The sequence below is a fragment of the Elgaria multicarinata genome, chromosome 2 (assembly GCF_023053635.1).
Source record: "Elgaria multicarinata webbii isolate HBS135686 ecotype San Diego chromosome 2, rElgMul1.1.pri, whole genome shotgun sequence".
Taxonomy (NCBI): Eukaryota; Metazoa; Chordata; class Lepidosauria; order Squamata; family Anguidae; genus Elgaria; species Elgaria multicarinata.
In genome coordinates, this window is record NC_086172.1 from 169,696,680 (window position 1) to 169,722,576 (window position 25,897).

At 41.8% G+C, this 25,897-nt stretch overlaps 1 protein-coding gene across 2 annotated transcripts; it reads left to right on the forward strand.

The window, feature by feature from the left end:
• Positions 1 to 3,131: 3,131 nt before the first annotated feature.
• On the forward strand, positions 3,132 to 25,882 carry CLBA1 (clathrin binding box of aftiphilin containing 1). Of its 2 annotated transcripts, none has more exons than XM_063118123.1 (6): positions 3,132 to 3,303; positions 10,274 to 11,003; positions 13,203 to 13,351; positions 15,763 to 15,892; positions 19,037 to 19,150; positions 23,918 to 25,882. In XM_063118123.1, the coding sequence occupies exons 2-6, from the start codon at positions 10,494 to 10,496 to the stop codon at positions 24,083 to 24,085; spliced, it is 1,071 nt and encodes a 356-aa protein (XP_062974193.1). In that variant the 5' UTR covers positions 3,132 to 3,303; positions 10,274 to 10,493; the 3' UTR covers positions 24,086 to 25,882. The 2 variants fall into 2 exon arrangements, with proteins under 2 accessions (XP_062974193.1, XP_062974194.1); XM_063118124.1 differs by lacking the exon at positions 3,132 to 3,303 and adding an exon at positions 9,366 to 9,426.
• The last annotated feature ends 15 nt before the right edge of the window (positions 25,883 to 25,897 follow it).

A 25,897-nucleotide genomic window follows, 5' to 3' on the forward strand; every position in this document is an offset into this window, starting at 1 on the left:
TGTTCCTGGCTGAATCAGGCCCCAGATTTAAGACAGGTTGGACAGCCCAGCCCTTCAAATAAAATATGCCTTCAAAATAGAGGACAATCTTCTGAAAAGGTGGGCACAGGGCCACCCCAAAGTGCAATGGTAGTGCCAGGCAGCTGCATCTAGCTACTCCTTTAATTTCCCACAATGCTTCAGGACAACACTGGGATGGAGGCATTGTGGGAAATTTAAAGATTGGCTGGATTTTATTTACCCTGTAGCATAATTAAGGGGTTCTCCTGCTTCTCCTCCTGTTCTCTACACACAAGGCACAATTTATTATTAGAAAGTAGTATTCTTAAAATGGTTCAAGGGCAATGATAAAATTCTAATTAGCTCAAATTTGGTATTTGCTGTGAAGAATTCTAGGGTCTCCCCTTCTTTCAGCCTAGCCTACCTCACAGGATTGTTGTGAAGATAAAATGGGGACAGGACCCAACAATGTCTGCTACCTTGAGCTCTTTGAAGGAGAGGTGGTACATAAACGCAATAAATACAATAATCTACGCTGAGTTTAAGTCCTATTGAATTCAGTGAGGCTTACTTCCCTGATAAATTTGCAAACTTCCTTGGTAAATTAGCCTAAGTACACTTCCCTGAGAGTAAGCCCCATATATCACAGTGGGCTTAGCCAGAGCTGGCCCAAGATATTTTGCTGCCTAAAACGCATAATACTCAAGGCCAGCGAAATTATCTTGGCACCTGAGGCAGAAAGTCCCACAAAAGCTGCTCCGCCTCTTTGATAGTATAACAATAATAAACAAAACAACAATCTGCTATCTTTTCATAGCACCTAAAATCAGTTGCCTGAGGCAGTCATGTTACTCTGCATAAGATTGTGCTATTAGACAGTAATTCTAGTCCTTGGCACCTCCAGGCTAATCCTGCCTTTCTGGTACCCATAAAACTAAAGATATTACAGGGCCATTCTGCAGAGCACCCTTTAAAGTTGTACTTAGGGTAGCTAGAGGCAAAAGATTCTAAGACACACTCCCCCCCCCATATAAACATTGTTAAAAACGGGGTGCGTCTTAGAATGGCGGGTGCGTTTATTATTTCTTAGAATCAAAGCTTTTTTTCTGTTGGTGGTACTGAAATTACTGTGTGTTTTACAATCGATGGCGTCTTCGAATCGAAGAAATACAGTAGTTGTGTAGAAGAGGGAATTTTAGCAGGTGTCGCTTACCATGCCACCCTAGTTGTACTTCCCAGAGGGATGTCTTATTTTTCTAAGCACCTGGATGGTACAGGTATCTAGGATACCAAGGGACCTATTGTAATTAATTTTGAGATTGAATCCCACAAGAGAAAATGGCAAAATCAGGTTTGCCCAGGAATCCTTGAATTCTCCCAGCAGCCTTGAGCTTAACAGTCCCCCTGTTTTATTTTTAACAGTACCTTGAATGAAATTAAGAAATTAAGCAGGAAAAGCCTTTCCTGAAATGGAAATAAAGGGGTAGAAAGAGCGTTGCCAGTTTAATAGCTGCATGGTAAGCTGTTGTTTAAAGAAACTGCAACCTGTAACCACATATTCTATTTATTTATTTATTACATTTCTATACCACCCAATAGTCGGAGCTCTCTGGGAGGTTCACAAAAATTAAAAACATTCAAAGTATAAAACAACAGTATAAAACCATAGTACAAAATACAATATAAAAGCTCAACCAGATAAAAACAGCAGCAATGCAAAATTACAAATTTTAAACACCAAGTCTTCACCTGGCGTCTAAAAGCATATAATGTAGGTGCCAAGCGAACCTCCTCAGGGAGCTCATTCCACAGCCGGGGTGCCACAGCAGAGAAGGCCCTCCTCCTGGTAGCCACCTGCCTCACTTCCTTTGGCAGGGGCTCGCGGAGAAGGACCCCGGAAGATGACCTTAGGGTCCGGGCAGGTACATATGGGAGGAGGTGTTCCTTCAGATAACCTGGCCTCAAACCGTTCTATTCACTGGCAAGGTTATTAGGCCCTTGGCTGGGCTTGTGTGCCATTAGCAGAAAAATATTCAAATGAAGCATTTATCCTCCTCCATGTTAGGTAAAGCTCCATCATCTACCTGTCAAAATAATAATGGCAGCTTTATTCTCAAATATGTCAAGAGTCAGGCAAAAGAAACAAGGTGTTTATTAAGCATTATTTATTATTATTTATTAAGCAGTAACATTCTTATGTTTCACAGCTCAACCTAAGCATTGCTTCAAGGAAGCGTTGCCATGGAGCTAAACAAACGGTCAGGAAAACCCCGCCCACAGGAATATTTTATTTAGGGAACTATTTTGCAGTTCCTCATAGAGACAGCAATAATAAAGCCTGTTGCCCGGAGTCGTAAATTCCTGGTTACTTTAGACCGGAAGTGAGAGTTGCCCATGGGGGGGGGGGAATGGGAAAATTCAGATTTTTAGCGAACCAGAGATTGGATAGTAGGATAGTCACTAAGAAACAGAGATTAGCAGAAAGGCAAGAGATCATGTCCATTTTAACTCAGGACCTATTTCGAGTGGTGGTGGTGGAAATGTGATATCTATCGCTACATGTCTGCATGCAAGTCAAGAGAGTGCAAAACTTCAGCATCCAATTGAGCTGGCATTTTAAATAGATTGATCTTTGCAGCCACTCAAGAGATATATCGTACATGGCAGTTTTGGTTGTGAATCCAAGCCAGTCTCAGCCCTAACTTGAACCAGCAACTTCACTGCAACCTGAGCCAGCAATGCAGTTGGGCTACCTTGCAGGGCTGTTATAAGCCCTCCCTCCCACAGAGCAATAGGTATGGTCAGGAAAGCCTTCCTTAGAGAGGCTTGGTGAAAACCATTGGGGGAAGCTCAACCCATAACCACTTCAGCTTTCCGGGTTTATTATTATAATATTTCATCGAAGTCTACCGAAAGAATTACAGCAGCTTTACCCTACGTGTCACTCTACTTTTTTTTATCTCTATAGGCAAGACAATCAGGGCGGACCGCCGATAGGGAAACCCCGCCCACAGAAGCGAGTCACGCCCGCTTATTTTATCCCTTATTGGCACCCACCTTAGGCCACGCCCCTCGACCGCTGTCTGTCCCCTTCCCACTCCTCCTCCTCCTCCTCCTCCTCCATCACGCTCAAGGAGCGCCTGGTACTTGTTTAAGCTCCTCCCCCGTCTTGGGAATCCACCCAATCGGGTTTTCTCCTGCTGCACAGGCCGGCACCTGCTGTTCGCCCCGCCCCTCCTCCTCCTCTGTAGCCTCGGTCAGAGGGGTTGACGGTTGGCGAGGAAGGTGCGCGAGGCGGAGCGGGTAGGGCGCCTTCATCCTCCCCCTCCGTGTGTTGTCGTTGGCTTCGCCTCAGCCTTGTGCGGCCCAAGTGTCTCTGAGGCCGGGGACCTCGGGCGCTTTTCCTCGGGGAAGGCAGGCAGGAAGGAAGGCATGGATGGGATGGACAGATAGATAGATGAGGAGGCGGAGTGAGAGGAAAGGAGGTGGACAGGTATCAGGTAGGCTGAACTGATAGCTGACAAGGCAGCATTTAAAGGCATTGTTGCAATGTATTGTTTATTGATGATGATGATGATGATTAAAAACCCGCCCTACATTTTTATCCTGCCCTTCCTTCAAATACCTCCGAATGATGTGCTTTATTTATCTCCCCTTCCCCCATTTTATCATTTACAACAGCCCTGTGAGGTAGGCTTGGCTGTGGGAGAATGGTTGACTCGCCTAGTGGTCTTTGTGGGGAGTGGGGATTTAAATGCTGAATACCTTACATGCAGTATCTCTTCTTTCTTTCCTCCCCTCCTTAATTTTTGAGTCACGTTTTGAATACTTTGGTTTGATGAGCCCTGCGATAGCCCTGTGAGGAAGGGCTGTGTGTGTGTCAGTGTTAAGCTCTCTCTGGATGGGAGCTTGATCCTAACGGGAATAGTATTTTTGTGCCTGGTCCTGTGCATGCTTTTGTGTAAGGCCAATGCTTGCCTCATTGAAGTGAGTCTTTCTTCATTTATGTTCATTTATGCCCAAGCAAGCATATGAGTTGTGTTGTGGGGAGCATTTTAACTGCCCTAGTCTAGATCAGAGTGGATTTGATTTAAATCACTACTCAGAAAGACTCGATTTAATCATGTGACTCCCCCCCCAAAGTGCACTCTTCCTCGCTATATTTTACACAACAGAGTTATATTATTATTATTATTATTATTATTATTATTATTATTATTATTTCCTGCCTTTTGCCCAATGCTGGGCCTCAAGGCGGCCTTACAAAGTTTAAAATATACATGGGGGGGGGAACAAAACCATAAACATCTAAAGTACACAACAAAATTATAAGACATTAACATAGATGGAGGGCCAGATTATTCTCCAAAGGCCTGCTGGAACAAAAAAGTTTTAGCCTGCTTCTGAAAGCCCATCAAGGAGGGAGCCAGCCTAGCTTCCCCAGGGAGCAGCCACCAAGAAGGCCCTCTCCCATGTTCCCATCAAGCATGCCTGTGAAGAAGGTGGGACTGAAAAGAAGGGCTTCTCCAGAAGATCTCAAAGCAGATGAAGGTTTCATTTTTAGAATAACAACTTTTCAGATTAGTTTTAATCTTAGCTTCTTGTGCAGATCTATTCCACTCCCAACAATCTAGTCATTGAATTTTTTGAAACTTAGTGCTTAAGAGGTAAGGGGTTGATTCTGTGTACATGGATTTGCAAAGGAACAATGGGATTGTGATCTCTGCAGACACAAATTCACAGTTTTGAGAACTGTAAAACGAAGCATCTGTGATAATATCTTCTAGATAGAAAAATTGCCCAATAATCTTACAAAAACCTCTGGAAGAGCATGACATTGTGAATGGATTAATGGTATTCATTTACCAAAAAAATTAAACATTGCATGAATATACAGCCTTATGCTACATAATTAAAAACTAATCGTTATTTCATGATGAATAACCTTTGGACTATAATGTATCTTAAACAGAAAACTATCTTTAGATAGATGTTTCCTCAAAAAGCATTTTATTATAAATAATCCGATTTAAATAAAAAAATCCATTTTTTTTAAAAAAGTTGATTTTTATCCACCCTCATCTAGATACTGTTCTATACGTTAAAATGGATTGCTAATAAGGCTTGATCAATTTAACAAGTACATGAGAGGTCACTTGTCTTAAGAACTGATATCAAATGGTGTTAGGATTGTTTTATTTATGATCATTTTAAAGGGCTTATATAAACTTCCAGCAAATGTTAATACCAAAAAAGAACAGGTTGCAGCCTTAGTGAGTACATCATACTGGCGATGTTTTGCTGCGCATTCTTGCAACTGCTGTATTTCTGGGCTGCCAATTCTGTTCTCCCAACAATTAAAACTCCATCACTGACAATAAAAACATTTCGACATTCTCTTCAAATGTTTAATGTCATTTGTTTTTCTCAAAAATGCTTAGGAAGTAACTTAATTCCTCCCATCTCTGCCTTTCCCCTTTCAATAATTCAAGGATTGGTTTTATTGAAACTTCTTTAACACATCCTCATAATATGGGGAAGTTAACAGCTTGCAGATAATTCAATATGTGTCTTTTCACCTGCTTTATCTCTTTGTGTAAAACTGAGATAGTAGTGACAGTGTGTGAAGTCAAATTAGAATGGGAGTGAAAGATGTGTTTTGTTTTTTAAAAAAGTTGTTTAAAAGAAAATGTTGCTTTAGAGACTCAAAGGATCAGACTTTGCATAATACCACCTTCCTAATCCTTAAATTGATATATACCAGGTGACATCAAGAAGACTGTATTCAGACCTTTTGACTGGTGGTGAAAGTTGGTATGCTCACACTAACTATTATTTTGGTACAGGACTGTGCACATCCACTCAGCATGCCCTACATTAATTCAGTATTATTAGTTCCTCCTCTGTAAATGTTAGAATAAGTGTTGCATCAAAATAGAATGTGTTGCTTCCAGCAGTTAAAGACAGTACAGGCTGGAAATCTTTCAAATTCCTAGGAGTCAGCACCAGTTTTTAAGAACTTTCCTGTGATTTTCCAGATCTGCACACTAAGCTTCCATTGAGCACATGAATCTGCCTTTTGTACCAAGTCAAATGAGCCTACTACTTGTCTGCTTGTACCGGCAAAGGCTGTCCAAGGTTTTTGGAGAGAGGTGGTCTCCGGACTTACTACTTCAAATTAGAGCTGAGAGAAAATGGCTCCCTGAGATCTGAAAATGACTCCCGTTTGTTGATAGTAAAACTGGAGTGTGGCGGAACCATTTTGTTGAATATTCTTGAGGAAGAGGAGAGATTTTCCATCAGTGTCCTGGAGCTCACCATTACCTGTGGCACAGTTTCTCTTTTTTCTAAAGGTTATTTTTGCTGGCACAGTCAGCAACTGGGTGGGAAACCTGGCTACCATTTTACATCCTCCATAATGCCCTGAATATTATGAGAGGTGTGCTGGAGAGAGAAGTGGTGGTTGCCACAAAAAAAGTAGGGAATTTAGCCAAATGTTCCCCTTTTCCCATGGGGTGGGAAATTTTGAGAAATGTTGGCTCGGTTCTACTTTAAATCCTTTTAACTAGAGATGCCAGAGATTGAAGCTAGCCCTGTTTGCATGCAACGTATGTGTTCTACCACTGAGTCCCTCCCCATAATTTGTCTGAAGAATTTTGAGGTGACTCAGAAGCTTGAACTGTGTAAGCAATTTAAGCTGATTCAGTAGGCTAGCACTGTGCTATCTACAATAGGCCATAAACACCCATTTGCGTAGGCTCATTGTCGTATCAAATTATTCCACAGATTCCATTCCAAATTATTTAGGGTGTGGTTGGAACAAGGCGACATCATCTGCTGATAACAATGTCCCATCTTTTGATTAATGCATGCAAGCTGAACTTGTAAAATAGTGGTTTGCAGTGGAATGTTGTTGTACTCATAATTGGCAAACCCCAAGAAAGGTTGGGGGAAGCAAGTGGAGTTCCTCAGGGAGAGGCCTTTTTTTCTCCCACTCAAAAGTATGCACTCTCCCTTTTTGTACCTAAGGTTTTCCAGCATATTTTCTCTTTGATGATGATGATGTGTGTGTGTGTGTGTGTATTGTCTTTCCTCACCTTTTCTTTCAGTTAGCAAAATTGCTGGGTTTGGGTAGCTATGGGCTCAGATTACTGGAAATGTTTTGTCATGTAAAAAAACAAATGGGAACTGAAAACCCAATTGTGCAAACATTAAAAAACGCATATGCCAAGGACCATACTGCTAAAGCCTCTAGTTCTGCAGATTGTGAACACCTTTTATCACTTACTAGTCCAGAGTAACCCCTTAAACAGTAGTTTAGGGGGTAGCTGACTGGCTCCAGAGGAATCTAGACTGTCAGCAAGGTACTTCCAAAACGGCCCCTTTGTCTGGGGGTGGCCAGCTTTGTAACAGTGTAAAACTATCATAAAGAGTCTTCCTGATGGGATTTATTTATTTATTACCTTTTTATACCGCCCAATAGCCGAAGCTCTCTGGGCGGTTCACAAAAATTAAAACCACAGTAAAACACCCAACAGGTTAAAACACAATTACGAAATACAGTAAAAAAATTGATTGATTTGGTGTGTATGGAAATACTCCTTTGGGCAGGAAAATGGCTTATATTTGACTGGGAGTAAGTTCCATTGAGCATTGTGAGACTTATTCATTAAACGTTTCCAGGAAGTTTACTGAATAATGCCTTTTTTGATTCTCTGCCTTATATAATATTGCCAGGATCTGATCATTTTTGTCTGACTCTTCTGCCAAGACTCTTGTTCATGCTTTGGTTATTTCTCCGCTGGACTATTGTAAACTTCTTTTGACTGGCCTTCCTTCTTCTCTCAACAGTTCGTTGGTTTCTATTCACCACTCTGCTGCTAAAATCATCTTCTTGGCTCATTGCTCTGATCATGTTACTCCACTTCTGAAATCTCTTCATTGGCTTACAATTTACCTCAGAATCCAATATAAGCTTCTCCTGTTGACTTTCAAAGCTTGTCACAGTCTAGCTCCTTCCTTTCCTTCTTCTCTCATTTCACATTATTGCTCCGCTTGTGCTCTTCGCTCATCAAATGCCATGTTTCTTACCCGCCCAAGGGTCTCTACTTCTCTTGCTCGGCTTTGTCCATTTTCTCTCACTGCCCCTTATGGCTGGAATGTAAGCCTATGTGGCAGCGTGTTGCTTTTTTATTCTTTTACTATGTACAGCACCATGTACATTGATGGTGCTATATAAATAAATATTATTTCTAAACTTCAGTTTGGAGGTTTGTATTCCAAAGATAAATAGAATAATCCTATGTATGTCTTCTCTGAAGTAAATCCTATTGAATTTAAGTGGACTCTCTTCCAGGTAAGTGTTTCTGGAATTGCAACCTCATGCTTCAATCCTAAATGTATTTACTATAGAATAGGCTGCATTGAAAGAGGGGTTTACTTAGAGTAGACATGTTTATCATTTTGGGGCATAACTCAAAAACTTTCAGTCTTTTTCTTAGGCTACTTTGATTTTGTTAGACATCTTACCTAATGGGAGGTTTATTTATTTTGTGTAGTACATATCTCTGGTGGATTCCTGCATTGAGCAGGGGCTGTTGGACTTGATGGCCTTATAGGCCCCTTCCAACTCTATGATTCTATGGCCCTCTTAAAGTGGATAAATTATTATTGTGCACAAATTCTGTAATAACTCCTAAAATATGTGGACTGAAATATATGTTTGATTTTTGTTGTTGAAAATTACCATTTCAAGTGGAGCACCCCCTCACCCACCCAAAGTGAGTTCAAAGAGTGTTAGGCAAGAGGCCAAGGGTTTTACTATCCAATAAAGCAGTACAAAAAAAAAATTCAATAGAAACAAGCTGGCTTTTTGGCTACATACATTATAGCTTGTTCTTAAATGTGATATTTATCACTGTCAAGTGTTAAAACTTGCTGTAATGCAAAGATTATTTGAATATATTGAACAGATCCAGAGTTTCTTCCAGATTTGCTTTTCTAAAATCCTATATAATGATGAATGGATATGTTAATAATAGAAGACATCAATGTTTTTTTTCCAGAAAGATTGCCATTAAAACTAAAATCATAGTAAATCTTAAGTACTGTGCCTTCCTTTTCCAACTTCAGCTTTGATCTCCCATGTGCAATTTCTTTGAGGTGTTTAAAAGATCCACAGATGCATGACCTTTTTTTACCTGAATAGTGAAAATTTTGGGAGAGGTCATTCACAGGACATATCTATACTGGCAAGCTTATATCAGTTTTAAATCATGTTTATCGATCATTTCCTGCCAAAGAATTCTGGGAATTATATTATTATTTATTGCATTTATGTCCCGCCTTTTTTCCTCCAAGGAACCCAAGGTGGTGTACATAATTCTCCTCCTCTCCATTTTATCTTCACAACAGCAACCCTGTGAGGTAGGTTGGTCTGAGAGTCTGTGACTGGCCCAAAATCATCCAGTGGGTTTCCATGGCCAAATAGGGACTAGAACCCAGATCTCCCAACTCCCAGTCCAACACTTTAGCCACTACACTACACTGGCTGAGATACTCAAAATTATGTTGATTAATCTTTCATGCCATGGAAAGATGATTAAGCAACTTCAGATCTGTAGTGCAAATATCTTCATAGTTCAATGGTTTGGATTGCACAGAATTAGCACCCACTCCTCTTGCGCATTCCAGTTAATTGGTTATGCCCTGGTTTGCAGTAAAGAATATCCTGGCCAGCAAATTAGAGATTGCATTTGCCCTTCAAACTAGGATCAAACACAAATCATAGTTTACCAGTTCAAATGTAATGGGAAGCAATGGTTTGCAGTGCACCAGGAAGTAATTATACAATGGTGGGGTGGAGCATTTTCACACCTTTAGCCCAGGATCCAAAGGAACTGCTTTAAACTAGTGTATACTCAGTCAGCACCTAGCCTCCCCCCATCTATAACCAATGGTTTTTGCAATGGACTTTGTTTCAAAACTGGTTTGCAATGTCATACAAGGGATTCTGTTTGAGATACTAAAGTACAAAAAACCCTTAGGCATGTGAAACTCATCGCACAGCTCCTGGTGGCCCTGGCCACAGTATGGAAAAATGTAGATGGTTGACCCTTTTAGGTTTCTGTTTCTTTAACTTGCGAGTTTTCACTGCATCACATTGGAATGTATTTGTCCAAGCATGAACATTTTTCTTGCCTAATAGCTTATCTTTTGTAAGCCTTACGCACAGTATTATCAGAGGTCTTTATTTATAACCCTTCTTTTGCAGACTGAAATCTGGATTGGAAGCAAGTTAAAACTGAAAACAAACAAACATTGCATTGATGATTTAGGGAGACGTTGAAGGACATGCTGCTTTGCTTAGCAACGTTATTGCAAGCTATTCAAGACACAATGAAGCACCCAATTATGTTTTTGAAACGTTAAGGTTTTTGTCTTTTACTCTCAGCCATGTTTTCTGTTGCTTTTTTGTTGGTCAATGTTCATGAATGAGTCCTCATTGTTGCAATAACAGAAAAATGCAGGGGCAGAATTTAGTGGAAATGCACAGTGCAGTGGAAGTTTCAAACCAGTCATTTTTGAAAGCTCTGTCAGCAGAGATGGGTGCCATCTCTTTCAGTGAAAATAGCGATGGAGCTGATGTGCATCACTTAAACGAGAATAGAAATCTTGATGAAAGCTTGGAAGTGGAAATGGTTCAGAAAAGCCTTCCTAGCAAGAGTGGTGATGAAAGAGTTTATGAAGCATTGCTGGAGGGCCCTCCTGACACAAGTGTAGTGGAATCCAACAGTACCTGGGGTGACTTTGAAGGTTTCAGTGAGGTCAAGCTGGAGGACTTAAGAAACAGCCCAACGTCTTTGGAGAAGTTACATGAAAAACAAAGGGATACAAATGTTGCAGAGTTTGACGACAGTCAGCCTACTACCTCATCCAGACAGTTCTTTTCCGAAACAAGTGAACACAATCGAAGAGAAACCTTTGGTAATGTTCCAATGAAGGTATGTTTTGATACTTTAAGAATAATCCACCCCCACCCTGTTTCTATTTCCTCCTGTTTAAAAATGCTGTCATACATGTTGCTGTTTCCATGGTGTCACAATTAAGTAATCTGTAACACGGAACTAATTATGCAATAAAGAATGGTAACTAGTTCTTTTTACTTTATTCTACAGCAAACATGGTGCGACTGAACACGACAGAGGGCAAAATCATTGTTCATGAAATTAGAACCGTTTTGTATTTCTTGGTATTAACTCTTGACTTGTTCAGGACTCAGTGACTTGGTTCGCACATTCATTTATTTATTATATTTATATACTGCCCCATAGCCGAAGCTCTCTGGGCAGTTTACAAAGATAAGTCAGGGTTCCTCCGAAACCCTGGCTTAATGTGTACAAGCAGTGTGCTTGTGCATGCTTGCCCTATCAATCCCGCTGCAAGTAGGAGTGGCTAAATAAACCACAGTCCTTCTGTTCATGGCTTGTTTAGTGTGGGGTGCAAACCTAGACTTCTGGTTTGTGTCTCTCCTGACAAGCCAGAGAAATAAACATTGGGTTGCTGGGTAATTTGTCTGGTGAGAGACAAACCAGAGGTCTGGGTTCATACATCACTCTAAGCAAATCAGACCAAAAGACCTGTTGTTTCTTTTGCTGCTTGCAGTTCCGATGGGAGCAAGCAGAGAACATTTGGGAGCATGCTGCTCATGAACGATAAGCCAGAGTAAAAGCCCTATCACATCTAGGTCGAAATGTGTGGCTCCCATCCCTTCTCTGTCGTAGGTCCCTGAAAACAGGAAGTAATTAGGCCCAGTAGGAGAGAGCAGCAGCTGGACTTTTTCTGGGGGTTTTGCAGCTCAACGAAGGCCAGGCAGATGACGTCATGTGAGCAATCTGTGAGTGCCCGGTAACGAGCACGCAGTAAAATGCTCGTCGGATGGAGCTTTTAGTGGTGGGTGAATCCTCTTGGTGTCTTGAGTTGCCAACTTACAGCAGCAAAGTAAACAATTTCTATTTTTTTTTAAAAAAAAAGGTGCATTTATTAACTATGGTAGAGACATTTTTAGAAGGGGCTACAGTTTGCATGGGAGGACCAGTCACTTGTGATATTGTGTTCTTGCCTAATCCACATGAGTAATCCTTGAGTAGATAAAGCAATGCTTTAATTTCAGTGGAGTTACTTAACACACATTAACTGTCATGCATGTGAGTAGATTCCTCTAGCTGTAACATCTGTCCTTGTGCCTTTACAACTCTTACAAATAGTCTCTGATTTCTATATTTCCTTTGGAAGTAGCATGTTCACACAGCCAAACAGATTACACTCTTTCCCAAACTACTCAACTCACCACTGGCTACTCTTTGTTCCCCTGGTAGCAGCAGTTGCTTCTCTAAACTCCTTTCTTTCTTTGCCCTCACAGGCCTCTACTTTGCTTGCCCATCCTGCTGTTTAATCCTATTGATTGTGGAGGCCCATATAATTTTGTTTTAAGCATCATGGCATCCATTGTCATGTCATCAATGAAGTCATGTGGGTTGCCACAGCCAATGGGATTAAATGGCATGAGGTCAAACACTGTGAGGTCGAGAAGGAATGTAGCGCCTAAATCCCAGCATTAAAAATATGCAAATATGTTTTAAAATGCTAAAAATGGGCATTTGGGGCATTTTAAAAATGCCTAAAAGCAAACACAAAAGTAGGTAAGTAGTTCTGATCCAGCCTTGGAGCAGTGTTGGTTGAGTACAAAGTACAATGTTCTAATTATTTTTCTTGTAGAACAACCAGAAGACGTTGGTATAAAAGGTAGAGACCTCCAAGATAGTGCAGGGAGTTGAGCAGGATGTTGAGAACAGAGGGTACAATTCGATTAGAATGTAACTATCTGATTTTCTTACAGCATGATAAATCTAGCTGAAAATATGTGGACCAGTAGTGTTACATAAAGATGGAGGGTGGGAGCTGCAAAATGATCTTGGATGGGTGGGTTCAGTGCACTAGAGTCTCATGGTACGAATTGGGGATCCACAGGACTGCTGAATCTCTGAAATGGAGAGGGTTGCTCAAAAAAGTGCAAAGGGCCCTGTTATAGCAAGTGTAAGCAGGAATAATTGCCTGTATCCCAATCAAGCTGTATGTTTTACCTCTGTATAAAGCACCTTAGCAGTTGCATCAATGAACTAGCATTTCTTTGCCTTCTCTAGGCTGTCTTCAGCACTGAAGGTATTATTAAACTCAGCTTTCCAGAAGTTCCTGCACCACAGTTCTTGGAGAAAATAAGCAGCTTGGAGCAATTGCTTGATACAAAAATGGAAGACGCAAACATTCCTGAATGTACAAAGAAACAACTTTGGTAATTGTTTAATTATTGTTTGAGTATGCATGGGTTTGAGTTGTGCTGGTTTCTGGCTTCTGAAGTTCTTGGAAAATGGAGCAGAAAATATACTCATCATTTTAGAGTTCTGGTAGCATGGAGTGATGGGAGGCCATATGATAAAGAAGGATCCCTCCTGCCTGCCTGCTTGCTTCCTATCTCTCTTCCTTCCTATTGTCTTATTTTTGTTGCAGTGGTAACTTTTCCCTGCTGACTGTGTTGATTTCCCAGCAGTTGCTTCTACTAGTCAAGGTCTTCTCCCTAATCCCTCATGAGAGCAACTTCTCTGGGAGGCTCCCCATTTATCTTAGTGTCAGCTGACCTGTCTTACCTGCTGTATGTGTATAATTATTGAAGCAATACCATTTCAAAGTATTTCCAAAATATACAATAATACAATCCAACTTTTACCTAATTACACCTAAATATCTATATGTCTCTCTTATTCAATATACAAACCATTTTTTTCTGAAGATAGGGTCGAAGTCCAGCTAGATGAAAGCTTGAGTAGTTATCGTAGTGCTTGCATTCTTTCCCCAAGTCCACCACTTTCACCCTCCCTCCCTTGAGAGGAAGAAAGTGTCGCATAATCTTAAAGTCTCCCATACCTTAGATAACTGTAGGCTGGTCGTGGAGCCAGGGCCCATCATCCAGATCCTGACAGTCTGGATTTTTGCCACAGCTAATTGGTAGAATGGTAAATTCAGCCAGCTGTATTAGTAGCATCCTCATGCATTTTATCTACAAGGTAGAATTCCATCACTATTCCCATGCTGCAGCAGCTGCTCAGGTTGCTGTAGCTGGAGTTACGCTTCATAGTCACTGGCTTAAATGGATTGCTGGATGAGCAAAGTTCACCATTGGGGACTTGCAACTGTGATGTGGCCTGATAATGGTTTGGCATTGTTTTAGAATAGCTCAGATATGGTATCTATTTGTGGGGGGGGATTAGGGCTTCAGTTTTGTATTTTCAATAGTCTTATCTGTGTTTGTACACTACATTGAGTATTGCATCTTGTAGAGAGGCAGGATATAAATGCTTTTAAACAAATAAACCAAACTTCAGATCCAGCTCAGTGGTGGAACTGACTTCAGAGGTTCACAGTCGCTTGGCTTCACTTCCCAGTCTGTAAAACAGGAACAATACTGAGGTTTCTTTGTTGGCCTGCGGGATGATGGAAGAGACACATGTTGAGACGTGGGGCATCAGCCTGTGCATTACTTGAGTTCACCTCTCTTCATGGGGTGTGACCCTTGATGGCTCTGGGCTGAATGTGTGAACTAACACCATTGAAAGCATTTTAAGTTGAACTGTAATTGCTCATTCACACATGCGAGTTACCAGCTGATGCTGCAGTCGTCAGGTGACTAACATGCATGTGTGAAGCAGCCCAAAGAAATATAACTCCTCAAATAGCTTTGAGGAGGCTATGCATCTTTATGTGGCATGTTGATTTAAGCTAATTAAAGATGGTATATGCCCTCATGTGGACAAATGCTACCACTCCCTGTATAAGAGAATGGGAAAGAGGCATCTGTTTCTGGAGCTTGCTGTGGTAATGTGAAGTTTTGTATATAGTCATACATGCACCAGTTTATTCCAGTCTTATGATAGGAACAGAAAGCTTTAGGTTCCTATTTTCAGTTATTGTTGAAAGAAACTTCTCTGGCAGGAAGGATTGTCTTATTAAAGACTTGGATAAACAGACTGCACCATGTTCTGCAAATTGACACCATAATTTTGATACCTAATAATTTTCTTCCACAGTAGGTACACTTGCTTGGCTACTGTGGGACAGCCTGTTGTATCTATCTTAGCAACAGTATTGATATGAATGGAAAGCGATCCTTGAAATATCTACTGGCTTAAAGGTAGCAAGGCCTTCTAGAAGCAGACAAATGTTAACTGCCTTTGCAGGAAAATACCTGTCTTGCCCTCCACCAGGAGTGTGGGGAGTTAGGGATATTTTCTAATGCACAATACACAAATATGTCCTCAGGCTGGAGATGTGTGCACACGATTTCTCAAGCCCACTTCTAGTGTATTGTTACTTGCTTAAAGAACAAGCATGAAAGAGTGCAAGGGCCTATATATGCTGCTAATTTATATTGGATTTATGCCACTTTGTTGTTGCTTTTCCCAGAGGCTGGTGGGATTATTTTGTGAGGATATATTTAAACCTTCACAAATTTCAGTTGTATTAGAGCTTGTTTATTCTTCACTTTACTAAGTCCCCACATACAACTTAAATTCACCTGCATATTGGCTGTGTGAACTATCTTACTGTTTTCTGTGAGGCTGCATTTGAAATGCAAGCAGGAAGAGTGGTTTACTGTGGAATATGTCTTTGGTGATCTTCATTTAATCTGAATTACATTTCCTTTTAAAGCACAGACTCTGCAAACTTATGGAAAACCCTTACTCACTCCAGTAACCCATCTGGTTTAAGATGTCTTTGGGATAAATCTCATTATCAGGAAAACCTTTTAGCTGTGCTTGGAATAGACACTCATCAAAAGGTACTCTTCAGAAACATTATCTAAAATATTATGGTATTTGTTTTTAATCTTTACAGTATTCTTTTAAGACAGTTGCATCCATGTTGCCAGAAGAAAAGCTGGCTTTTCCGTTAACTTAGGAATCCACAAATCCAGACTTGGCTTACTAGCCACACTGATCCCCCTTGTTTTGCATATACTACTGGACTGGGGCAGGGGCATTATTTCAATCACCCATTCATGCTCACATGTGTTATACTATAGGCCTCGAAATATAAAAATGATTGGTATGTATTAGTCTAGAAATGGTATGAACTTCATACCTTTACGAAAAAGTTTAGTGTTTGTCACTGTTTTTTACCATGTGCAGTTGGCTGCACATATGTGATATCACCTGCATCCATATATGAAAGTGATCGCCTTGTATTAGTCTCCAGCTAGTGTAAACATGGTGCTTTTTTTTAAAAAAAAGAAAAGTGCAAGATCAGTTGGCTGTGTTATGCACTATAAAGGATGGTGTTGGAATATTCACTTTCCTGTCCTTCAGATCGTTCTGTGTGTTCAAGCTAGAGAGATAACTTTTAAAATACAAAGCAAGAAGAGAAACTCCTACCAATCAAACCACGCTTGAATCCTATATAGGAAAACTTGGGCTAGCTTTTAATTTACCTTATTTTTTCCTTTTCTGAGATGCCAGCAAAACATATTTGGGCCTGCTCTCAGTTAAGCTGACACAAGGCCTCTATTTTTGGGGCCTCTGAACTACAGGTAATTAATGACCCCTCATCGTTTCACCTGTCTCTTTTGCTGGCTCACTCCCTTCATTCCCACTCTCTGCTTCTGCACGCTGCCCATGTAGTGGCCCACTCCTCCTTTTCTGGATTCCCAGTCCCATCTTCCATACTTGTCCATTCCACAGTCCTGCCCTTTCACCTGCTTGACCTGCCATAGTTGAGGGTCATCAGAAGGGCTCTGCTGAGTTTGTTGCTTATCCCTGCATGTTAGGAGCAATGGAGACCATTGCTTTTGCTGTTTCCAGTTCTCGCTTCCTAACAAGAGCTCTAAGTGTGCTTTATGTAATTCACCCAGAAAAATATAATAAAGTCTGTGTGCAGTGGGGGTTGGGGGACAGTATGGAATCTTTCCTTTTAAAATCACAAATCTGTATTATTAGCAGTGATTCTATATCACTGGTGGTTTCTGTGATGCGCTCAGGAAGTATGGGTTGGCTAGGCAGCTGCTCCTGTTGAGCCACCTTGGCTCTTTGTTAAATGAAGCCAGGATCCAAAAGCCACCCAGTTTACATGTTACGACTAATTATGGGTTAGTCATGGCTGCGCCTAAGCGAGTATGTTGCCTCCCATGTACAAGTCACTTCCGCTTTACATCTGGCTTTGCTAAACAATCCAAGAATGGCCCATGAGCATGTCATGACATGTGAACCCAGTAGGCTGGGTTATTTAGGGATAAACAACCCAGAATTTTAACCCATGGTTTGTTGTTGGGTTAAAATTCTGGGATTTTTAACCCTAAACAAGCAAGTGAGCTGTGGTTGTATGTCATGACAACAACCCAAGAATGGGGCACTCCTGAGCTGTTTACCAAAGCAGGAGTGGGCAGGAGCCAGCATGCTTGCTTGCACATGCTCACAAACAAACCATGGTTTGTTAACTCTGGCTTGTTTGATTGTTTGACTCTATGTGCTCAAGGCATTTCTGGATTTCTCTTCCTGCTGTACTCTAAAAAGCCACACCTGAAGGTCCGGGTTTCCAAAGTAGTGCACAAGGTGGCATAGGGGATGCAGCTATGGATGGGGGAGGAAGTCTATGACCCTCTAGACTACATAGTCCTCTGGACTGATCCAGCCAGACTCCTGTTATGTTCTTATGCACCCGGGGCTGTTATGGATTTGGCCCAAAAGACTTTGAAATATTACTGAACAAACAAAAAGTGTTAGGCAACCTTGTTGCTAAAATAAGGAGGAGTAAGTAAGTGTTCAGAACAAGTTTTCACACAACCGTTTTTAGAGTGCAGGCTGTATTTCTTAGGTTGAATTCTGGGTGCTATTTTTAAAAAAAACATGTTTTCTTTAGTGCAACATTTGCACTGGCTCAGATTTGAACAGCAGATGTAGGATGATCTTATTCCCCAAGCAATAAATGGAGGGGTGGTGAATGCAAAGTAAACTGTGTTCTATGTGCTCTTTTAAAAAGTCAAGGAGATTCATTCATCCATTCTTAACTTTTTATCCTGCTCTTTAAGGGGTGCTCTGGGTGGCATACAAGCTACCCCTCCCATTTTTACCCTTGGAGGAGAGAGAAATGAGAGACGAAGAATTAAGACATTTTATTTAAAGAAAAGGTTTATTGAAATGACAGTGGGACATTGCTGCAGCAGGAGAGGGTAACCTTTCTGCTGTTGGCTTGTGTTTCAGTAGTACCAGTGGGAAGAGTTTGGCTTTTAAAGAGAGTTAAGCATCTTCAAATTAGTGTGGTCAGTGGGGTGAATTGTTTCTCTTCAATAGTAGTGTCATGCACACTAACCAATACGTTCCCATATCATGCAACACTCATAACAACAGATGACATGCTAGTGACAACCCCACCCCACCCCAAAACCATTGTCTGTCTGAGTGCTTATATTGCATAGCAATACTCATCCCTCTGAAAATACACACCTAGATCCCACATAGTATATGAGTAACAACTGTGCATTTATTGTGCTATAACAAGCTGAGTATCTGGAAAGGGCAATGATTAAATCAGTTTATCTGGAAGAGGGAGCTGGCCAAAGTGGACATTACACTAAAAGTGGCTTTCACTGAAGCAGCGCTGTGTCTTGCTTCTCCTTTTTAACGTCTGGCAGAGCTTTCCCCGTGTCTCAACGTCGTGAGCTTCTGCATTTTCTCTGTTCCTGTTTCATAATATTAGCTGCCACTGGCAGGGGGTGGGGATATGCAGAATGTGCTGATGTCACAACATGGGCAAGTTCTTCTAGACATTTCGAAGTGGGAAGGAGAAGTTAAGACACACAGTTGCTGTCTTTGGCAGCTGCCATTGCTTCAGGATAACTTGTACTTCAGTCCCATTTCAGCATGCAGTATAGGAAAAGTGTTTGTAGAACCTGACTTACTTGGAAGTGCTTTATATGATTTCTGTTCACTAGGCCCTTCCAGAAGGCAAGGATGATATTTTGGAGAAACTCAATGCTACAGAAAATGTAGACTCCAGTGTTGACAAATTCAACATTGGCACGTGTAAAGGACTAATTCAAACCAAGGTAAGAATTGGAATGAAATCAGCTTATTAGTTTTTTTTTAACGTTCACATAATAATTTATTGTGTGCTGCAAATAAGTATTTGCAATCTGAAATGTAGACCACTTGCAATTAGCAGAAGTTGTATGTAGTCACTCACCTGTTGGCTTTTGCCTTTCCTATGCTGTGTATCATGAGATTTCCTTAGCTGAAGACTACACCAAACCTCCCATTAGTTATCTCATTTATATCACACCCTTCTTGTAAGGAGGTCCATATCCTTTCAACACCCATTGACTTTTCCAAAGCTCTCCAGGGAGCTACTGGTGGAGGTTCCAGCAAAAACTCAATGTAAAGATGTAATCTATATCCTAACAGTGAATTCATTCTCTAAGGCCCTGTTCAGACGACACGCTAAGCTACAGTGGTTAAGCATTTTGAGCTAAACATTATGACTTAGCATGTTGTTATATAACCACGGTTTAAACACGCTCACCATTTGCTGCAGAAGGGGTTGCGGCCTAACCATGGCTTAGCATGTTGTCTGAACAGGCTTTGAGTGTGGATCCTTATCTAGCCAAATGGCACCATCTAAACGGGAAAGGGAGGTATCAGCAGACTTGGAGAAACTCCAAGGTTTGCAATATTATAAAACACACACACACACACCTTCAAGAAAAAACTCTGGGGAGTCGAGGGAAAGCCCAAGAACAGCAAGCTCATTGGCCATAAAATGCTGGTTGACTGTTGGGAGAGAAAAATGGAAAACCTGGGGGCAGGGCAGGTGGAGGGAATAGAATGGAGTATCCTGAAAGAAGTATGGCTGGCTGGAATCCTAAACAGGAACACAACCCTCTGCAACATTTTGTTGCAGGTCCCACTTGTTTTAGTTCAGATGCAATGTCACATTGTTTTAAGGGTGAGATGGTGTGAACTTCCGATCATTCTGTTTAAAGGACGTAGGTAGCAGAATGGACAAGATAGTTATGCAAAAATGAGAGGCTGGACTAGCGCAATATATAGGTTAAGGTGCAGTCAGGTGCAATCTGCCATGATCTAGTCACGAGTGGGCAGAAAGTAGATATCCATATGTTTTGAACTTCAATTCCCAGCATTCCTGAACCATTGGTCTTGCTGGCAGGGGCTTCTGGGAGTTGAAGTCCAAAACAGCTAGAGTTCATCCCTGATCCTAGTGAACTGGGCCAGACAATCTTAGATACCTTTTTATCAGAACTAGGATGCTGTGCCTTGCTGAGCTCATTGACAGCCCTTTGAGAACAAAGAAGGGGCAGTTGCCTGTAATGCAGGATTACTACCTTGGAAGAAGGAAAAACAGTCAACAATACTGACAATATATAAAGAAATAACATGAAGGGAGTTTGAGCCAGAAAAAGTGCAGATTAAGTAATTGTGCCAAACTAGTCTTTCAAGACTCAATGAGTGAGTCAGAGATTTGGGTTGTACGTTACTGGAAAAGACAGAGGAGGATGACCTCAGGGCTCCTTGTCATTGCAGATTGAAGGCACATTTCTTGAAATGAAGGAAGGCAAATACAGTGTAAAGACACTTTGGGAATCTCCCAGCAAAGGAGCTTCACTTGTGTCTTTTTTGAATGGCAAACCTTGTGTCCTATTTTCAGTCTGAGCCTGGTGTGTACCTGCCTTTTTGAGGTAGTTGCACAGGACTGGCACCCATGTTCATCAATAGATAGCCAAAGTATTCCCTGTTCCAGTGTTTACTCTATGCTAAAGAATATTAACATTCTGCACCCAGAAAATCCAGAATCCTGTATAAGTAAGCTTCATAATGTTTGTGTTTTTTCGTTGTTTGGCTAGGCATGGGAGGCTCTGCAAGGCACTGAGAAATCAAGATTTCTCTAGCACTGGCAAATCTTGTTTCATTGCCCTTCTGAGTCTTCAGACTTAATTACACATTGCCCATGTATGTACAAGCATGTCTTCATGCTCATAAGAGCTAGAAGCTTTTGTTTTTTTCTTTTCAAAAACAAAAGTTGAGCTCAGGAGGTGAATTCTGCCTGCCCCCAAAATCCCATCTTGTGATTTTTCTGGCATTTCTGCACACACGCAGCCGTGCCCAAAGCCATAACTAGGCTTTGGCAGTTCCACTCACTATGGGTGAGTGTGGTGCTGCCCTCTGGCAAGCATCATGAGCTGCCAACCTTCCTCCCAGCTTGAAACTGGAAAGCTGGACAGTAGTTGAGCAACAATCCTCACTACCTACCCAGCTCTGAAATTGAGAGGGAGGCTGCAGAAGGCCAAGCCAACAAAAAACCAACCCTGCCAGCCTTTCCTCCTCTGACATTGGAAGGGTGGGGATGCCACTGCTTGAAGGCCCTCAAGGTGTCCTCAAGCAGCAACAGCAGCCAACCAGCCACAGTCCCTGCTGGCCATTTCTTGGACAAGGTCAGGGGAAGGATCGGTGCAGGTGCTTGCTCTGCAACAGCTCTTTACTCAGGAAAGGCCAGGGCAATGTTGTGGCTTGCCTTCAGACAGAGGCACCCAAGCTGGTGTGTTCTCTTGCCATGGTGATGGTGGAGCCTTACCAGGAGAGCTGGTAGTGGGCTATAGGCAACTTTTTTGACTTGGCCGGCAAGAGCAGTCAAAAGTTACCCCCCCCCTCCTGCCCATCATGATCACAATTCAGAATGGTGCTAAGATGGGAAAGCATCTTTAATTCGAGAGCAGGGTGTAATTTGGGCTGTTAAGAGCAGTATGACAATGGAACCAATTCCCTAGGGAGGTTGTGGCCTCTCCCACACTAGAGGCCTTCAAGAGGTAGCTGGACAAGCATCTGTCAGGTATGCTTTAAGGTAGATTCCTGCTAATGAGCAGGGGGTTGGACTCGATGGCCTTGTAGGACCCTTCCAACTCTACTGTTCTATGATTCTGTGAAATGTTTCAGATTCCAAACCTGCATCTTCTTTCCTACAACAGATTTGAACTGCTTCTGTTGGATGTGTGTGCTGATAATACTTTCCCTCTAGCTTGTCTATGATGCTCTTATGGAGCTGGGTTGCTTGCTTGAGCATAGCTCTAGTTTGTCAGGAATTCTTCACCACCCCAGTTGCTAGCTAGCCGCCACCTGCATTCTTGAAGGAAAACTGCCATTCTAGAACTTGTGGAAGGCAGAGAGGCTGCTTGCATGACATGACAGCCCGCCATGAGTTACTTAATGCATGGTGGGTCTGCAGCACGTGCAGCTGCCATTTTGAATATGCAACCCCCACTTGGAGGTGGTTGTGCAAATCTGGTGAGTGTGGGTTATGTGAGGATTAAACAACCCTTGCATAAGCCATGGTTTATTTCAGGGTTATGTGAGGGTTGTTTAACTCTCAACAACCCTTGCATAACCCACGTTCACTAGGTTTGTACAATAGGACAACCCCCAAGCAAAGGTTGGATATGCACCCTTGCACCCACAGGTGCCATGGCTTGTCAAGGGTTAAATGACCCATGATGACCCATGCCATGCCATCTGAACCTGGTCAAAGCCATGAAATGCACCAGTCAAATATCCTTGTTCGTACACAGATCCTGAGTCAGGGAGACAAATGGCTGAATTCACTCCAATCATAAATATGTTTTGTATGTTTGTGAGGTGGGTTGGAATCAGTCCTATACATTTAATAGATTTTGGTGATAAGGAAATGGATGAATTTACATCTTTTTCTGTATTGTAAGCGATAGCGGAACAGAATTGTGTAACTGAAAGGCACCTGAAGGGTTTGTCGCAGCCTGCACTCAGGGCTGTAACATTTAAATCAATCGGTGAAGGCATGCCTGGGTTGGGCTGCAGACCCATTACCAAGATGGAGAGAAAAAACCCTGAAGTATAGCTCAAAGTTGAGGATGCTCATGCAGACTTAATTTCTCTCTGTCTATATGGCATTTTTAGATATGGTAAAATCATATGAGTTTTACTAGAGCCAATCAGCAGCAGTATTAAAACAGAACAAGCAACGTTTTGAAGTGTGGGCTGCTGGCCCAGAGAGAAAGCAGGGGCAATATCTAACTATGCTTAAGCAATTGACGTGCCACTAGTGTAAGCAAACTCTAGTGCAACGCTAATAGTGTAAGCTGGTGCGACAGGTTTTCCAGAGAAACCCGTGGAGACAGCTTATGCAATTTGCATTGTGCTAGAGGTTATACAGAGTGTGTGCTTACACAGGCAACCCCAGGATTTGGCGTGAGGTGGCGAGGGGTCCATCACTGGGGACCTTGGAAGGGCTGGCAGGCATTACACACCCTATGAGTTCTGTGAGTAAATGAGAGAGGCCTCTGGCCCCCAAAGTGCATAGAAGAACTGACCCTGTCTAAAGGGCATTTGTCCCTCATATATAATGACTACACATGTCCTACGGCTATGTTTGGCTAATAAATACTAGTTGGGCAGCCAGAAACTTAAGTATCTTTAAACAAAGGGACCTAAGGAATGCTAATCTAGTTCTTCAGAACTGGCAAGAGAATGACTGGGGGGTGGGGTTAGGGAGGGTCCTGTGTTAAAAGTTTGTAGCAGACCCAGAAAAATTAAGCTGTAGAAACACATGTCTCTTAATGGTGCACTTGTCATCAAGCCAGGAAGTCTCTGTCAAACATGCATTTGTGGCCTGCTCCGTTTTCATAGAATCATAGAATAGCAGAGTTGGAAGGGGCCTACAAGGCCATCGAGTCCAACCCCCTGCTCAATGCAGGAATCCACCCTAATTTTGTTGCCGTGTGATGTGTAACTGGCGCTCACGTGGCTTTTTCCTTTGTCTTTTTTTGACACAGCTTTCTGTATCTCCTGATCTGAGACAGAACCACCTCTTTACTTATAACCTGTTCTTGAAGAAGACCCCATCCAGTGGGAATATGCAATATATCACGGTTCCACAAAAGAAGAGGATTTTTACTACGCAAAACCTAAGGATGAAAATGTTTAGCAGCAATATTTGCTAATGCAAATATTTATTTTGTTTTATCACTTTCTAAATAATAATAATACTGCATTACTAATTTTTAAGATGAGCAGTGCTTTTGGGGGAAGAAAACAAAAACTTCCATTTATTTCACTTCATTCTACAGCCTGGGAGATAGTTTGGTCATGACTCCACCAAGGGTTGGTGATAAACCATGAAGTTCTGTCTCATGGTAGACTAGCTAGGATGATGCTTTTACCGATGGAGGATGTGGTATGCCCTGCTAATTCGCTCCCACCATTACGAAACATCCTTGCAAGCATTTTTCAAACCCTTCTACCTGTACCCCAAATTAAAACACGTGTGTTGTGTTTGTGTGCCTTGTCACCTCTTTTTTTTTTCCCCTGGCTGCTTCTACGCAGGCATTGATATCTGGATATGTTAACCCTGCCTGTGCTACTGTTGATCTCGGCTCCCACTTTTGGGTCTTCACTAATTTTACTGGCTTATGAATTGGCTTTTTTGCTATCTTGAACATCTGCTACAGTTTTTGCTATCTTGGTTTGCATCTGACCTGCCCTTCAGTGCAACTCACATCTTGACTTGTCTCCTTATGGGGTTGGAGACAAATTCTAAGACAGGTTACTATTGGGCAGCATACCCTAAAGCAGTGGCTTGCAGACCTTTTCACTTCAGGAAACCCTTTTTGTATCACATGGCCTGCTGTTGAACCTTGGCATGCGGAGAACTCTGGGGAATACTGTTGCCACTGTTGAACTTTGTGGGCCTGGATACCCTTAAACACACGGAACCCTCTCCTGTAGCTCTACATTGCAGAGGAAGAGTGATTGTCATGTCATTCGGGAAAACTTGCTGGTATGAATTGCCTTGTCAAGGAATTTCCCCCATGGTTTGTTCTAGAGCAAAGGATTCCATCTAAATTAGGACGTTTTGCTCAAATGTAATGAACTAGCACCTTGCCATCTTTTAAACTTTAGGCATTCATGCCCCTACCCTGCTAGTACTCCTATATCGCTTTAACATCCCCCTTGCTTCTGTATATTCTCTCACTCCATGCCACATAAGATACATCCTAGCACCTTAAGTCTTGCAGTAGTTAACTCCTTTCTTTTAGCACTGCAGCTTTGGGGAGAAGCGATGAGCTTAAATTCTATCTCCATCTAACACCTTGGGATGTGGGGTGGATTGCTTACTTCTCCCACTTCCATTCTTTAACATTCTATCATTTAGAGAAGGCAAGTGGATAATCTTGCTCATGTTTTATATTTATATTAACTGTAATTTAAATTCTGAAGCTGCTTTAAGGCTGTGAAATCCTCTAAGGCCTTCTAGTCCACACCTACTGGTTTATTACTTGCATATGCTTGGGCTGGCCTGGATTTTGTCTTGCTGGCCAGTACAAGTGACGGGAGAAGCAAGGGTCTGTCTCAGCGGTGCAGTAAATAAATGCCAGAGTGAATGCAGCTGAATTTTCACTGAAGTGTGGTTAAGATCTGTGTGGATTGTGTTCTCAGTTTGGGAGTAAAATTTGTTTGGCACTATAGTCCATATAGGAGAAACTTTTATGTAATTACTTGTTTTAATAGCAAATGTTCAGTTCAACTTCCAGCTGCCTATGTATAGTAGCTGTTTAGCAATGGGTGGGCCAAAGTGTGTGATGAAAAAAGTTACAAGGCCTCCCATGTATCCACATGTGTGGAAGTGCCTGTAATCTTGACAAACCTGAAGTTTGAAAAATCCAGACCTTTTAGAGGACAGATAATAAAGAACTAACAAGTCTGCACTGATTTTTTTGTAACACTGCCTTTAATAAAATAGTAACAATATAGAG